The 16690-nt window shown below is 47.7% G+C and overlaps 1 protein-coding gene across 2 annotated transcripts in view; it reads right to left on the bottom strand.

The window, feature by feature from the left end:
- LOC115086669 (protein YIPF3-like) overlaps positions 1-16690 on the bottom strand; it is a 55769-nt gene that overhangs the window by 23791 nt on the left and 15288 nt on the right. For both annotated transcript variants that reach the window (XM_029592838.1, XM_029592839.1), the window contains exons 3-4: positions 13965-14168; positions 5499-5605 (exon numbers count right to left, since the gene is read on the bottom strand). In XM_029592838.1, coding sequence (XP_029448698.1) covers positions 5499-5605; positions 13965-14168 — 311 coding nt within the window. The remainder of the gene's footprint in view (positions 1-5498; positions 5606-13964; positions 14169-16690) is intronic.

The raw sequence follows: 16690 nt of genomic DNA, 5'->3' as shown, positions 1-16690 counted from the left end.
TGTAATAAATCTGAAATTTCATTTTTGAGTTCTTTCGGAACCCTGGGGTGTATACCATCCAGTCCAGGTGATTTACTACTCTTTAGTTTGTCAGTCTGGCCTACTACATCTTCCAGGTTCACTGTGATTTGATTGAGTTCATCTGAATAGTCACCCCTGAAAACCATCTCTGGAACTGGTATCTCCCCTATATCCTCTTCAGTAAACACCGAAGCAAAGAATTTTAGCCTTTCTGCAATGGCCTTATCTTCCCTCGATCATCTAATGGTGCAGCTTCTCCTTAGACTGGGATGGTAGTGTGCTTTGAGATAGCGCAGACCATGGCTTCTACTTTTGGGAACTGTAGGAGTTCTTTGGCCATGGGTTCCAGGGGGTTTAGGGCTTCTAGGGCCCGTTCTCCTTTGAAGCTAGCCTCCGGGGCATTCCATTACAGGTCAATCAGTTGTTGTACGGCATGCAGCAATGGGAAATAGCATGAGGCTTGACTGAGACCGACCAAAACTGGGTTCGTCTTTGGTTCCACTGTGGTACTTGCGCCTGGAATGGCCAGCGTCTTCAGGGTCAGAGACACGAGAGCTGGTAACTCGTCTTTGGAGAAGAATCGTATCATAGCTCGGTATGGTTCCATCCCTGGAGGGAGTTCCCCTTCCTCCAGGGAGTCAGACTCTTCCCCCAAGGTGTCCCCTAAGGGGAGGCTTTTGCCTGGATGGGGCGCGTCTGGGTAGGTGCGAGAGGCGCTTGGAAGGTCTTGTGCTTCTGGTGGAGACTGGGTCTGTGTTGCAGGTGTACAGATTGTGCCTGGACAAAGGTTTGCAGCCCTTTGAAGAATTCCACCCAGGAAAAGGTCCCTGGGTCCATATTGAATCCAGTGGAGGCCCCCGAGGTGGCCCCCTGAGTAGGCACCGAGACGGAGATACAGAGGTCCGGGGTACTATCATTGGTGGATCTGGATCCCTCTACTGGCTGTGGGGGCCCTTGCTTAGGGTCCCCCTGAGCCACTTCACACTGCAGGCATAGGGCAGAAGCTACTTCAGGTTGTGCAGCTCTCAGGTGGCAGGCTGGGCAGAGGGTGCCATGATTTGTGCGCGTGGAGTGGCTCAAACTTGTCTGTGTGCGTGCCGGGAGGCTTAGTTGTGCATGCAGAGTGCGCGTGCAGGCTACCACTTTGTGCGCCTGGGCGAGATGTGCACGCCGCTGTACGCCCGGCTTGCTGCTGTGCACACGGCTCAGTTGTGCGGACAATATGGCAATCAAGGGGGAGGGAATAGTGCCGATGACCACGCGGGCAAGATGGCGACCCCCTCCCCGGAGGGTCTCCACGTGTGTGGACCCTCACACCGGATCGGGGTCTAGCCTGGACGGGGCTGCTCAACCCGATTTTACAGACGCCAGAAGAGATGATCTGTGCAGCAATTTGAGCCTCGGAGACCAGAGACACAGAAAAAGTTTTCTACCTTACCTGTCTCTGCGTTTCCCGGTCTCGTGCCGGGCGGTCTCCGGCTGCGGGGGGAGATGGAATTACCTTCACCGCCGCGCTCGATTCAACACTCGCTGCCTCTAAGCCACCCTAGGGGCTAAGTCCACGTTGGGAGCCGGCTACCAGACCGAGGCTTACCTCCGAGGGATCTTGGAATCACCTCAGGAATTCTCGACTTGGGGAGGGACCCTTAGGTATCACTGCAGGAGAGCGGGGCTCGTCTTCTTGAGGTAAATTTTCTTTCTTCTTTGTTTTAGAATTGCTAACACTATTCTAGTGTGTGGATGTGTCCCTATCTGCTTAGGAGACGGAGAAATACTGAAGAGCTAAGCTTGCTGCATGGGTATATGTAGATTGATGTCAGCGTTGAAATCTGACTCTGTCTCCCATCTGCTATCAGGAGTTCACTATACCCATTGGTCCTGAGTTCATCTGCTACACGATTGGCCCAATTTCCTATCTTGCTTCATTGCAAGGACTAGCGCCACCTGCACTAGCCCTGAATTGTGCCAGGAAGGCCTCCTGGCCCTGCGAAAGGACTGATTCCAGAAGGATGCCCTGGTAGGAGCTTGCCACTATGGACTTCTTGAACTGGTGAAACCATCAACTGTCCCAAAACCTAGCCCACACAAGCACAAACGTTCTGCCCCTCTGGTAACTTAAGAACATAAGAAATTCCCATGCTGAGTCAGACCAAGGGTCCATCAAGCCCAGCATCCTGTTCCCAACAGAGGCCAAAACCAGGCCACAAGAACCTGGCAATTACCCAAACACCAAGAAGATCCCATGCTACTGATGCAATTAATAGCAGTGGCTATTCCCTAAGTAAACTTGATTAATAGCAGTTAATGGACTTCTCTTCCAAGAACTTATCCAAACCTTTTTTGAACCCAGCTACACGAACTGCACTAACCACATCCTCTGGCAACAAATTCCAGAGCTTTATTGTGCGTTGAGTGAAAAAGAATTTTCTCCGATTAGTCTTAAAATGTGCTACTTGCTAACTTCATGGAATGCCCCCTAGTCCTTCTATTATTCAAAAGTGTAAATAACCGAGTCACATCTACTCGTTCAAGACCTCTCATGATCTTAAAGACCTCTATCATATCCCCCCTCAGCCGTCTCTTCTCCAAGCTGAAAAGCCCTAACCTCTTCAGCCTTTCCTCATAGGGGAGCTGTTCCATCCCCTTTATCATTTTGGTTGCCCTTCTCTGTACCTTCTCCATTGCAACTATATCTTTTTTGAGATAAGGCGACCAGAATTGTACACAGTATTCAAGGTGTGGTCTCACCATGGAGCGATAGAGAGGCATGATGACATTTTCCATTTTATTAACCATTCCCTTCCTAATAATTCCTAACATTCTATTTGCTTTTTTGACTGCCGCAGCACACTGAGCCGACGATTTCAATGACACCTAGATCTCTTTCTTGGGTGGTAGCTCCTAATATGGAACCTAACATCATGTAACTACAGCAAGGGTTATTTTTCCCTATATACAACACCTTGCACTTGTCCACATTAAATTTCATCTGCCATTTGGATGCCCAATCTTCCAGTCTTGCAAGGTCCTCCTGTAATGTATCACAGTCTGCTTGTGATTTAACTACTCTGAATAATTTTGTATCATCCGCAAATTTGATAACGTCACTCATCGTATTCCTTTCCAGATCATTTATATATATATTGAAAAGCACCGGTCCAAGTACAGATTCCTGAGGCACTCCAATGTTTACCCTTTTCCACTGGGAAAATTGACCATTTAGTCCTACTCTCTGTTTCCTGTCTTTTAACCAGTTTGTAATCCACGAAAGGACATCGCCTCCTATCCCATGACTTTTTAGTTTTCGTAGAAGCCTCTCATGAGGGACTTTGTCAAACGCCTTCTGAAAATCCAAATACTCTGTATCTACCGGTTCACCTTTATCCACATGTTTATTAACCCCTTCAAAAAAATGAAGCAGGTTTGTAAGGCAAGACTTCCCTTGGGTAAATCCATGTTGACTGTGTTCCATTAAATCAGGTCTTTCTATATGCTCTACAATTTTGATCTTGAGGATAGTTTCCACTATTTGTACCTTAGACTCACCTAGATGCTTCATTATCTGCTCCAGGTCATCACCAAACAAAATCTTCACCTTAAAAGGAGGTGCTCCCTGTTGCAACTTAGAACACATGTCTGGCGACCAGTTACGTAACCACAACAAACTTCTACCAGACACCACTTACATCATAATTCGGGAAAAGGTCCTCACAAGATCATAGAAGGCATCAGCATCATAAGCCGCCACCGCTGCCTCCAGACGGTCAGCCTGCTGTGCCGCAGCTCCTCTGAGGGTTGTAAATCCTGCAACTGTTGGACCCAACGCAAACACGCTCTCTGTACCAGACTACTGCATACTGCCGTACATATGGCTAGAGCTGAAACCTGAAATATCCTCTTGAGATGAAGCTCCAACTTACTATCCTGTACATCACGTAAAGCGGTGGAACTCGCCACTGGAATAGTAGTCTTCTTGGTAACCATAGACACCAAAGCATCCACCTTGGGAAGAGCCAACAACTCCAAGGTGTCCTCCAGCAACAGACAGAGTTTAGCCATAGCTCTGCCAACTCTTAACCCAGATTCCAGAGTAGCCCCATTCCGAAACCACCAGCTTCTTCATTGACTTATGAAAAGGGAATGCCCTTGGCGGACCCCGCAGGCCATCCAGTACAGGACCTGCTCTTTCCAAATCAGACTCTTCCTGAGTCATCTTCATTTTAAGTTCCTTAAGAACCTGTGGAATCAGTGGCAAGAACTCCTCTCAGCGAAAGAGACTGACCACCTGGGGATCACCCCCCCCTCAGCAATAGAGATCTCCTCTGGGTCCTCAACCAGTTCCAGTGAATCCTGCAGCGGATCCATTCCAGAAGGGTCTCCTGGGGACCCCCTGCAGATCCTCAGAACCATTCCTGCTGGTCCCCTGACCCAGAGGGTAGGCCTAAAACACGCCGACCCTGTCTGTGCGCTTATGATTAGGTGGAGCAGACTTGTCACAGGATCTAGGTCCCCCCATGGAATGAGACAGTGACCTGCTGTTTCCCCCTGATGCTTTCTTGGTTATAAAATTTCTGGTGCATAGGAAGCACAAAATTCGATGAAAAGGGCTGGGAGACCTCAGAGTCACGGTCTGGGCAGAAATCCCTTTCTGCAGATTCAACGTTCAGAGAAATCTTCACCTCCCCAATGCATCCGATTCCCCTCAGTACTAGTCCCAACTGGGGACGGATGAGGTGGGGAAACATCAGGCCCCCTCCGATGCCCTTGGGAGCTGCATGGCCAAATCAAAGATGGCCACTGTTGGCATGCTATCTGAGAGAGCCCCAGGAGAAGGCCGGGCTGAACATACTGAAGAGGAAGTCAAGCGAATCCAGAGGGAGGGCCCTGCAGACGTGCTCCCGGACGTGTATGTGTACGAGTGTGAGTGAGAGAGTGAGAAAGGAGGGGTGCAGGAGCCACGCCGAGAGCGGGACAGGAGGGGGCAGAGACAGACGAAGTGTCTGCAGAGCTTGCCAGTGTTTTGTAAATAATTACTCCTTATTGGCATCCTGACGTATGCATTGTTGTGGGGCTCCTGTTCGCCCCTCGAGATCTATGGCTTTCTTTAATCTCACGGTCCCTTCATCTAAGACCCTATGCTTAGCTGAAAGCAGAGCTAGTGCTTTTACTGTGGCTGCCCCAAGACTTGAACTCTCTGCCTCTTGACTTCTGTGCCAAAGGGCATTAATTCTCCTGAAAAAGATGCAAACCTTTTTTTTATTTCATGAACAAGCCTTTCCTAGTAATGCCGAGAGAAGATGCTTTGAGGCAACAGCCCTGCTTCCCCTTAGCAGGGTTCTTCTATTGCATGACTATTTGTATTGTTTGCTTTGTTTATGGCATTCTTGTATTAAAGTGTCGAGAGCTAGCTGCTGGATAGGCTAATTAGAAATGCTTTTAAATAAAAAGACAAGGCTCCTTCCCCAGAGCGCTCTTACCTGTTTCGGACCTGCATGGGCTCCACGTCAAAGTAGGGTCTGAGGATATCAATGTTGGCATAAAGACTGAAAGCCTTGGAAGCCTGCCTCTTGCCAGCCTGCCACATCTGAGGAGAGAAGAGGAGGAGCAATGAGAGACACAAGACAAGCTCCTGGCAGCTGAAGCACTCCATGAAGTGAGAAAGGGAAAGAGAATATGGAAATAAAGTCGCTCAGTATAACGTACGGAAAGCATCTTCTGGTGGACAGGACAGAACAAGAGTTCAAAGTATGATACAGAGGGGCAAACAAGCACATCATCAGGAATATCTCTTCACAGAAAGGGCAGTGGATGTACAGAACAGATTCCTAAAGGAGTGGTGAAGACAAAACCAGCAGCAGAAGGAAAAAAAAGCCTGGGATAGGCACAGAGGATCCTCCGTTTGGGAGAAGGTGAGCAAAAAGTTGGAGACTGGCACTACACTAGGAAGGGAAATGGAGAAGTTACTTACCTGATAATTTCGTTTTCCTTAGTGTAGACAGATGGACTCAGGACCAATGGGTTATGCTCCCCTGCAGCAGATGGAGATGGAGTCAGATTTCAAAGCTGACGTCACCCTAGACTCCCCCTGCAGTGACCTCAGCCCTTCAGTTATTCTCTTCAAAAGCCACTGTGGACCTACTATTGAAAAAACTGTATTTAAAATATCATTCAAAATGGATATCAGTCTTGGCCATTACATCTACATTAAGTTTTATACTTTAGGATCCCGTACTTCCACAATATATTACAAGCCATTTGCATTCTATATTATATTGTATTTTACTTCTGTTCTATGATATAATTAGAGTTTATTTTTCAGTCTCTTCTCTCTCTAGTGCTTTCCTATACGCCAATTACCATGATCTCCGTAGTGTGTGTGGCATTCATATTCACTCCACAGGCCCACTGTTCTTGGGCAGCTGTATGCGGGATGCTGAGTCCATCTGTCTACACTAAGGAAAACAAAATTATCAGGTAATTTCTCCATTCCCTAGCGTGTAGCCAGATGGATTCAGGGCCAATGGGATGTACAAAAGCTACTCCCGATCAGGGCAGGAGGCTGCCCGTGGTCCGGTTAATATCACCCTTTGCAAAGGCTGTGTGCGCTTGGGCCTGTACGTCCAGGTGATAGAACCTGGAGAAGGTGTGCACAGAGGACCACGTCGCCACTCGGCAGATATCAACGAGAGACAGTAGTCTAACTTCCGCCCACGAGACCACCTGAGCCCTAAACTAAGAAGGTAATGGATTTCCTGCCTCCACATAGGCTCCTGGGACCACCTCCTTAATTCAGTGAGCCTTGATAGCCCGCAAAACTGGATCACCCTACTTCCTTCAACCGTGAAGGACAAACAGGTGGTCCGTCTTTCGGACTAGTTCTGAAACTTCCAGATACCGCACCAAAAGTCTACTGACATTCAAATGACGGAGCAGGTGGTATTCTTCCATGTCCTTCTGCTTATCTAGGGATGGCAATGAAATGGAGTGATTCAAAATAAACTTCGAGACTACCTTGAGTAAGAAGGATGGAACAGTATGAGGTTGCCACGCTCCTGGAGTCATCCGGAGGAACAGCTCCCAATATGACAATGCCTGTAACTCAGAGATGTGACGTGCCAAGCATACAGCCAACAAGAACACCATTTTCAAGGTTAATAAATGCAAGGAAAGACTGCACAGTGGCTGAAAGGAGGGCCCTGCCAAAAATTCTAATACTTGGTTAAGATTTCATAAGGGAACTGGCCACTGAAGGAGTGGCCGGAGGTGCTTCACCCCTTTCAGAAAAGGAGCTATGTCCGGATGAACCGACAGGGGGGGGGGGTTCATTCACCTCACCCCTGAAACAGGAGAGAGAGACACTACCTGGACCTTCAGGAGTTAAGGGTCAAACCTTTATTCAAGCTGTCCTGTAAAAATCCCAGAATTAGTGGGATTTTGACCACCCGAGGGGGAACACCACGTTCCTCGTACCAGGCCTCAAATACTCTCCAGACCCGCACATATGCTAGGGACGTAGAGAACTTCTGAGTGCAGAGTAAGGTGGCAATTACTTCCGCCGAATATCCTCGCTTCATCAGGTAAACCCTCTCAAGGGCCAGACTGTAATAGAGAATAGAGTCGGATTCTCGTGAAGGACCGGTCCCTGCTGTAGCAGGTCCGTGTTGTGGGAGGCACAGGGTGGTGCTCCATCAGGAGTCTCCGCATACTATGGACACCTGGGCCAATCTGAAGTTATCAGTAGGACTAATCCCCTGTGTTGATCAATTCTGCGAATGACCCTACCCAGGAGGGGCCACAGAGGGAAGGCGTATAGCAGCTCCTCTTCTGGCCAGGTCTGAACAAGAGTGTCAATCCCCAGGGTCAACTGATATCTTCTGCGACTGAAGAATTGGGGAACCTTCATATTGTGAGATGTGGCCACCGGGTCGATGGATGGGAGACCCTAGCGTTCTACTAGCAGCTGAAAGGCTTTGGCCGACAACACCCACTCTCCTGGATCCAGACTCTCCCTGCTTAGAAAGTCTGCACTGATGTTGTCTTTTCCTGCGATGTGGGAGGCTGAGAACATCTGTAGATTGATCTCCTTATGGAATGGGCCGGAATACATCTCCTGTGACAATTGCTGGCTCTTGGTTCCACCCTGGCGGTTGATGTAGGCGACCGTCATTGCGTTGTCAGACATTACATGGAACGCTTGACCCTGGAGTCTGTGGCTAAATTGTAGACTCGCCAATCTGACTGCCTGGGCTTCCAGGCAGTTGATGTTCCAGAGGGCCTTTTCCTCAGTCCAACGTCCCTGGGCTGTCAGTGCCTGACAGTGAGCTCTTCAGCCCCAGAGGCTCGTGTCCGTTGTGAGAACCAGCCAGTTTGGAGAGGATGGTGATACACCCCTGCTCCTATAGCCACCACTGGAGCAGATAGCATACTCTTATCAATAAGTGGAGGTGAATCGAATAGTCTTGAGACTGCAAGTTCCAACATGACAGTACCGAGCGTTGAAGTGGTCACATGCGTCACTTGCCTACAGCGCTACTTCCAGGGTTGCTGCCATCAAACCAAGAACTTGAAGACAGCTGCACACCATGTATTGTGCTTATCAACTGATGCACTTGGGACATCAACTTCCTTATTTGTGTTCTCGGAAGGAAGACCTTGCCCTGCTTGATGTCGAATTGGACTGGGAGGGCTTCAGATTGCTTTTGTCCAGGTTTACGATCCAACCGAGTTTCTGAAGCAAGGAGATCACTCTGTTGGTCACCTGGAGACTCTCTTCCACAGACTTAGCCTGGATCAACCAGTTGTCCAAGCACGGGTTTAATAGGATTCCCTCTTTTCTCAATGCTGCTGCTACGACCACCATAATCTTGGAAAATGTTCTGGGGGCAGTAGCTAGGCCAAAGGGCAGTGCTCGGAACTGACAATGGCGACCCAGTACCATAAAGTGTAGGAAATGTTGGTGTTCTTGATGGATTGGAATATGTAGGTAGGCCTCAGATAGGTCTAGGGAGGATAAGAACTCTCCTGATTGTAAGGCCATTATCACGGAGCAAGGAGGTTCCATGCAGAAATGATTCACTCGTAAATGTCTGTTGAGATCCAGGATGGGGCGAAAGAAACCTTCCTTCTTGGGTATGATGAAATAGATGGAATAAAGCCACGTATTTTCTTGGGGCACAGGTACTGGGTTTATAGCCCTCACCCTGAACAGCCTTAACAGGGTAGTCTCCACTGCCTGCTTGTTGTGCTGGGAGTGGCAAGGAGATATCATGAATATGGCCTGAGGAGTGCTGTGAAATTCCAGCGCATATCCTTTTTGTATTACCTCCAGTACCCATTTGTCTGACGTCATCTCGACTCACCTCTGGTAGAAGAGGGACAGTCGACCCCCTATCTTCACCTTCCGAGGATGGGTCAGCAAGTTTGGGGGGGGGGGTGTTTGGGACGAACCCGAACTCGAGCCTGCCCCTATCTTGGGATGTCGACTACGAAAGGATTGAGTGCTCCCAAAGGGCTGAGACCTCTGAAATGTTGAGTTTACGTAGGTGCGAAAGCATTGTGAGCCTCTGGATCGACCCCTCATACATGAAGGGCACTGTAACTGCTTTCTCTTATCTTTTGGTAGCCAAGGATGTGGAGATTTGTCCCATTTACTGGCCAGCTTTTCCAATTCGCTTCTGAAAAGTAGTAATCCTTTAAAGGGCATCTTTGAAAGATTTGCCTTGGAGATTGCATATGCTGACCAATTCTGCAGCCATAGCTGTCTTCTGGCTATCACCACTGAGGCCACTCCTCTGGCCGAAGTACGGACTAGATCCAAGACCGCGCCAGCTAAAAAGCCGGTGGCGGGTTCCATAACCACTCTGGAATTCACCCCGAGTCATCCACCTCCTGAGAGATGAGTAGGCACAAAAGAGCTACCTGAGCACAAGAAGCAATCTGTAAGGTCATTTCTACTGCGTCAAAGGCCTGTTTTAAGAAAGAACTCCATCCGTCTATCGTGCGCATCCTTTAAAGCCGCTCCTCCCTCCACTCAGATAGTTGTAGCTTAGAGACGACACAGACCAGCGCATCCACTTTAGGGAAACGCAAATGCTCTCTCACTGCTGGTTTTAGTGGGTATAGAGCTTTAACACTCATTCCCCTTTACAACTTGCTTCTGGGACATCCCATTCAGGTCAATCAACTCCTGGATGGTTTCCAGTACTGGAAAGTAGCAAGAGGTTTTCCGTAGGGAAATCAGAATGGGGTTCTTCTTTGGTTCCATCAGAGTCCATCCCAGGAACTCCCAGCATCTTCAGGGTCTGGGAAACCAGAGCCGGCAATTTGTCTCTGTGGAAAAGCTGTAACATGGTCCGAAACAGTTCTACACCAGGGGGAAATTTCCCCATCTTCCAAGGAATCTGCATCCTCCTCTTTGTCTGTGGCAGGGACCTGGACGGCAGGGATACCATTGGTGAGGCAAGGCATGCCGATAGGACTGGGAGAGGAAGGGCTTACCGGCTAAGGTTCCATCTGAACAGGGGCAAATGAGGTAGCAGATTGCGCCTGTATGAAGGCTTGAAGGCCCTGGAAAAATTCCACCCATGATAAGGCAGTAGGTTCCATGCCTAGCCCAGAGGTACTGGGGTAGGTGCCGCTGAGTTTCCCTCTCCCATAGATGACCCAGTCCCAGGGTTATTCATATCCGGAGTACTTCCAGTTAAGGCTGTGGCTGACCCATCCTCTGAATGGGAGGAGCCGGGCTTAGCAAAGTCCGGGGAGGCCAACTCTCCCTGGGCTTCCTCACAGTGCTGACATAAGCTGGAATCCAGGTCAGTCTATGAAGCCCTAATATGACAAGCAGTACAGAGAGAAAGGCGCTTATGTTTCTTGGATGCTGGAGCCATTGGCGGTGGTAACTGTGTGCTTAAAATTTTATGCACACAGTTAATTTTATGGCTCGTGCTTAAAATTATATGCGCACAGTTTTCGGGCGCCTAGATGGGACATTGCGAGGCGAACGCACAGCCCGTGTGCCCGGCTTTACCTGCAAGCTGCGCTTAGTAAGGTTGTGTACGAATGTGAGCGCATGACGTTATGCTCATGGTATGCGTGCAGGGCCAACGCACAGCGTATACTGACGTCCCATGGAGGGCAATACGGGAGGCACGCACAAAGGCGCACACAAAATGGAGCCGCTGGTCTACCACGTGCTGTGCCAAAGCAGCCTAAAGTGGGGCCTAGCCCACCGAGGGGCCGCTCAACCCACTCGGAAGCCCACTTCCCCTTACCCGATCGGGATCAGGAATGAAGTTGGTAATGCGCGCAGAGCAAGGAGACCGGAGATGTCTTACCGAAACTCCTCCAATGTCTGAATTAGGAGGTCATTCTTTTTTTAAACTTACCTGGGCTCAGTGCTTACCAGCTGAGTACAGACACGGTCTCCGGCTACAGGGGGAGAGGGCTCTGGCTGACACCGCCGCCCTTGGCTTCCTGCACCCGTTGCCTTTCAGCTACTTATGCAGTAAAGTCCATGCCCGGAACCGGCTACTGAACCAAGGCACGTCTCGGAGGGATCTCGGAAATCGCCTGAGGAATTCTCAACTGGGGGAGGATTCTGCTGGAGACGGAGAAATACTCAAGGGCTGAGGTCAATGCAGGGGTTCTCAACCTTTTTTTGGCCGGGACAGACCTGACAGATGGTTCTCCCATGCGTGACACACTGAACATGTGACCATCATGGGGTTAAATGTAAACATGCACTCTGCATCCACAGGAATCCCCTCAACCCCCAGCAATGAGTGCAGAGCAGATCTAGGGCATTACCCTGTACAACTCACCATACAAAAAAGATATTCTGGCTCTGATGACATCCCAGTAACAGCAAAACAAACTCCTTTTACTACCAGGCACAATAGCCTTCCTTATGAAAAGACAGTAATTTACCACTAATGCATATCCTATTGAGAAAACTCAACAAATAAGATTGATACAAATGCCTACATGCTAGTAAAATACCTCACCTCAGTCACACACCCAGAACTGACCTTCACAGAGTACAGAAAAACCACAATTTATAAATATGGAGACAGAAACTGGAATGGAAAACCAAAAAAGCCACTCTGCATGCAGTGCGAACCTGGAGAAATACAGCACCTAACACAGTCCCAGGATCTGCAGTAATGCACAGAAACTAACCCGCACAAAGTTACACCTGCATTATGGAGCACACTCAAACAGTAACAACCCTATCTAAGAAATACAACTATTAAACCAGGCCCTAAACACTAAAACATTTCCTATTGGGAAAACAGAATAAGCCAAGGTGCTACAGAGCCCCACACAGAAATAATTGTAAAGCTATACTAAAAATGTTACAAAACAGAATAATATCCAACAATTAAAAACACATAAAAATTATTAAAGCATGTCCAAATATCAATAAAATATTTCAAAACAGCAGACACCACATAATACCCAATAATTAAAATGGCAGACAATCAGGAAAAATAAATTTAAAAAACCACCTTTACTTACCCTCTCCAGCAACTCTCCTACTCCTTTCCCTTCCAGGCCAATAGCACTCACCAGAAGCAGCAAGGGCTGCTGAAGCTCTGTCCTCACAGTCCTCTTCCTTGGTGCCCACAACCAGTCACTCATACACCCCCCAATTATACCCCACAACCAGTCTCAGTCTCTCTCATCTTCCTGAACAGTCTCTCTCTCACATACGCACACTAGTCATATTCCTGACCAGCCTCTCTCTCACACACAAACACATCACCTCCCTGACCAGTCTCTCTCTCAGTCACACTCATGGTCTCTTATATACAAGCTCTCAATCACACACAAATGCTCTCGCACCCATTCACACAAGCTCTCACCCAGGCACTCATTCACACCCACACACAAAAACTCACCAAAAACTACTTCTTCCTTCACTGCAGGGATGGGCTCTAGTTCCACCACGGCTTTACTCTGGCGGGCCTTCTTTTTCACCGCCACACGGATGGGCTCCCGTGGCAGCCTTGCTTGGTCGGGTTTTCCTCTTCACTGCTAAGGGGATGGGCTCCCGTGGCAGCCTTGCTTGGTCGGGTTTTCCTCTTCACTGCTAAGGGGATGGGCTCCCGTGGCAGCCTTGCTTGGTCGGGTTTTCCTCTTCACTGCTAAGGGGATGGGCTCCTGTGGCAGTCTTGCTTGGTCGGGGTTTGACACTGCCATTCCTCCCACCCCACTCCCGGGCTGCCTGCCTCACCAGCCAATCAAAGGCTTCCTCCCTTCTTCCTACTTCCACTGGCAGGTAGAAGGGAGGAGGCTTCCGATTGGCCTGCGTGGGGGCAGACAGAATGAAGGAGGCTTCCCATTGGGCAGTGGGGGTAGGAAGAAAGGAGGCTTCCAATTGGCCCGCAGGGGCTGGAAAAAGGGAGAAGGAAAGTACAACAGGGCAGTTGGACACCGGGAGATGGGACACACCTGCCGGTGTTTGGCGACACACCGGATGAGAAGTGCTGACCTAGAGTGAAGTCAACTTTGAAATCTGACTCCGTCTCCATCTGCTGACAGGGGAGCATAACTCGTTGGTACTGAGTCCATCCGGCTACACGCTAGGAAAATGGATAGAGACCAGATGGGCCTGGTGTGCCTATCATCTGTAGGCTAAAGAGATGAAGCACTGAGTGAGACCAGGGGTACAGACAGGAAAGACAAACCGGCGTGTGCGTGTCTATATGCATGCGTGCGTGAAGAGAGGGAAAAAAAGAGAGAGAGACACAGAGGGGAGTCACAAGGCACACTCTAAGTGGGCGGCTGTGCAGAGAGGAAAGGCATCAGGGGAGAACAAGACTAGGGAGAGCAAAGGCACTCTGAGCTGAAGGGAGGGAAGACAGGCTCATTGAGAAAGGAAGTAAAGGAAAAGACCTGATTAAGACCAAACCTGGACTCCTAGGTGTGAACCCAGGACTTACCTCATCTGCGACCTGTCGGCCCAGCTGCCCTTTGAAACCCTTCATCCCTAGGAACTCTCCATCTTCTTCCTCTGCAGCAGCGGCGTCAGCCTCCTCATCCACTTCCTCCTCTTTCATCCGTTGATGCATCTCCCCCATGTCCTCAAAGCTAGAGCCAGACGTGTCATCCATGTTCTCCATGTCAATCACTGCAGAGCTGCCTCCCTGTGTTGGAAAGAGTTTTATCAGGCCCTGTGCACTCACCTCACCTACTGCAGTCTCTCCTTCCATGAGGGTTTGTTTTTTTTTTTTAATAGGACGAATAGTCTTCCTCCCAAAAGCCCCTGACCAATAACTTGCCTAGGTGCAACCTGCAAGTCGTTTACTGGGATAGATGCAGATAGCATAAACAATCACTGACATCCTGCCAGTGGAAGAGGCCAATTAATGGGGCTGTAAGAAAACCTGAAATCCTGGCAGGGACAGACTCTAAAAATGTTCATAGTATTCTTATTTAGTTATTTATTTAGGTTTTTTTATATACCGGCATTCATGAGCAGATCACATCATGCCGGTTTACATTAGAACAAGGGGTGCATATAACAATAAAACTATAACTGGTGCATCAGAGTTCCAGTTGCAATGAAACAAGATAATAGAACTGGGAGAAGGAGAAAAGAGCAGTATAGGGTTAACATAAATTAATTATTTACAGTGCCACGTGGCTACATTGTTTGGGAGGGAATGGAGGTGGTTATGGGTTGTCTGGGAAGGCTTGTTTAAATAACCAAGTCTTCAATCTTTCTCGGAACGTTGGTAGGCAGGGTTCTGGGCGCAGATTTGTAGGGATGGAGTTCCAGAGCGAGGGACCGGCAGTCTTGCCTTGAAACGCTTAGTAGAGTCCCTCAGGTTCTCTGTGGAAACGTGCTAACAATCACCATGTTCAAAGTTCAGATGGTGCGTATGTCATTCCTAAAATCAGGATCCAGTGAAGAATATTTCAGGAAGATTCCCTGTCATCACTTTTGTGCTCCCTGGCACTAAATTCCGAGTTCTCCTAATAATGCCGTGGGTTTGGGATCTAGCTTTAATCTCAGAGACATTAATGATCTGCAGATAACTACATAACTATTTGTTGGTGATTTAAAGCTATAAGCTCTTGTAATTATACTCCATACCAGCAGAATTGAGAGCAGAGGTAAACCCACAGACATTTAAAAAGAAACTGAAGACCTGGCTATTTCAGCAAGCCTTCCCAGACTGATTTTTTCTCTTTTGCTTTCTTTTAGTATTTTGTTTTACTATTTTTACTGAGCCTTTTATTTGTATTTTATTGAATTTTCTATGAACATTGTTTTATATATTTTTATGTATGATGAGTATGCTTTATTTTATACTGATGGATTTTATTGTACTTGTTTTCTGTTTTTCAAAAACTGGTATAAAAAACTAAATAAGTAAGTTATCACTTAGTGGAACAACTCAGATCAGTGAAACACTTCTCAAAATGTATCAGGATGAACATTTGACCTAGGTAAATGTGCTAAGGCAACCTTCATTGGAGGAAAACCAACTAAAATCAAATACTTCTCTTTGAGTGAAGACTAATATAAAGGAAATGGAACAGGAAAGAGTCTATAATATCTAGGAGCAGATGAAGGGGCAACAATTCAGCATGAAACAGTGAGAGAAAAGATTAGCAAAGTGGACTATAAGATGACTGAGCAATATTGAAAAATGCTCCAACAGCAAGGAGAAGGAAGAGGCCATTAATCAACAAGAAAACTCCTCCATGCCCACAGCCAATCTAGAAGATGCAGCATATGTCGAGAGCTGAAGATTGCACGCATGGGGCAATTCTGAAACTACTCACTGGGCTCACAGGCCCATGCGTAAATTGTTCCCTTGGGGGGTTTTCTTCTAACATTGTTTTGCTTTGTTGCACTTTAGGTTTTTGTTTGTTTTTATGATATAATTGGATTTTTTTTTTTTTTAATTATAATCCACTTTGGGACGGTTTTGTAAAGTGGATTATCAATGTTATCTGCAGTGAACAATTTTATTGGATTTAGTGGAATGTAAAAGTTTTTAATAATAATAATAAAAACATCTAAGTAGAGTAGAGTACAATCTTGCAAGCTACCTTTCAAAGACAATTTTCCTCATTTGAAAATTTGATCGGGTAGGGGACTGCGAGCACTTTTTACCTGCTCTGAAACAGGTGCAAACCACATATGGGGATTTCAAAATTAAATTTCTCTGCATACTTTCAAATAAGCTTTTCACATGGGTGTCCATTCATATCAAATTATCCACACAGAGAACATAAGAAGCTGCCATACTGGGTCAGACCAAGGGTCCATCAAGCCCAGCATCCTGTTTCCAACAGTGGCCAATCCAGGCCATAAGAACCTGGCAAGTACCCAAACACTGAGGAGAGCCCATGCTACTATTGCTTGAGGTACCTACCCCAGGAGACTTCCAAGCAGGCTTAGTGGTATCAATCGACCCAAATGTTCAAAAAGCACTCACGTATGAAAGGAATACCCACAAAATCTCTATCTATCCTTCAACTGGAACAAGCTCTCTGAAGAACAGAAGGAATAAGAGAGAATCTACCTGCCATACGGGTGAGAAAAATAGATCTTGCAAAAGAAGCAAAAAACCAATCTTTAAAAAGAGTAGGACCAGCAAACAGGGAGAAGCAAGTGGCAAATAAAGAGAGCTCCTTCAGCAGCCACAGCCAG

This window comes from Rhinatrema bivittatum, chromosome 3 (assembly GCF_901001135.1).
Source record: "Rhinatrema bivittatum chromosome 3, aRhiBiv1.1, whole genome shotgun sequence".
Lineage (NCBI taxonomy): Eukaryota > Metazoa > Chordata > Amphibia > Gymnophiona > Rhinatrematidae > Rhinatrema > Rhinatrema bivittatum.
The sequence above is the reverse complement of the archived record's forward strand: the minus strand, read 5'-3'. Positions and strand labels throughout refer to the sequence as shown.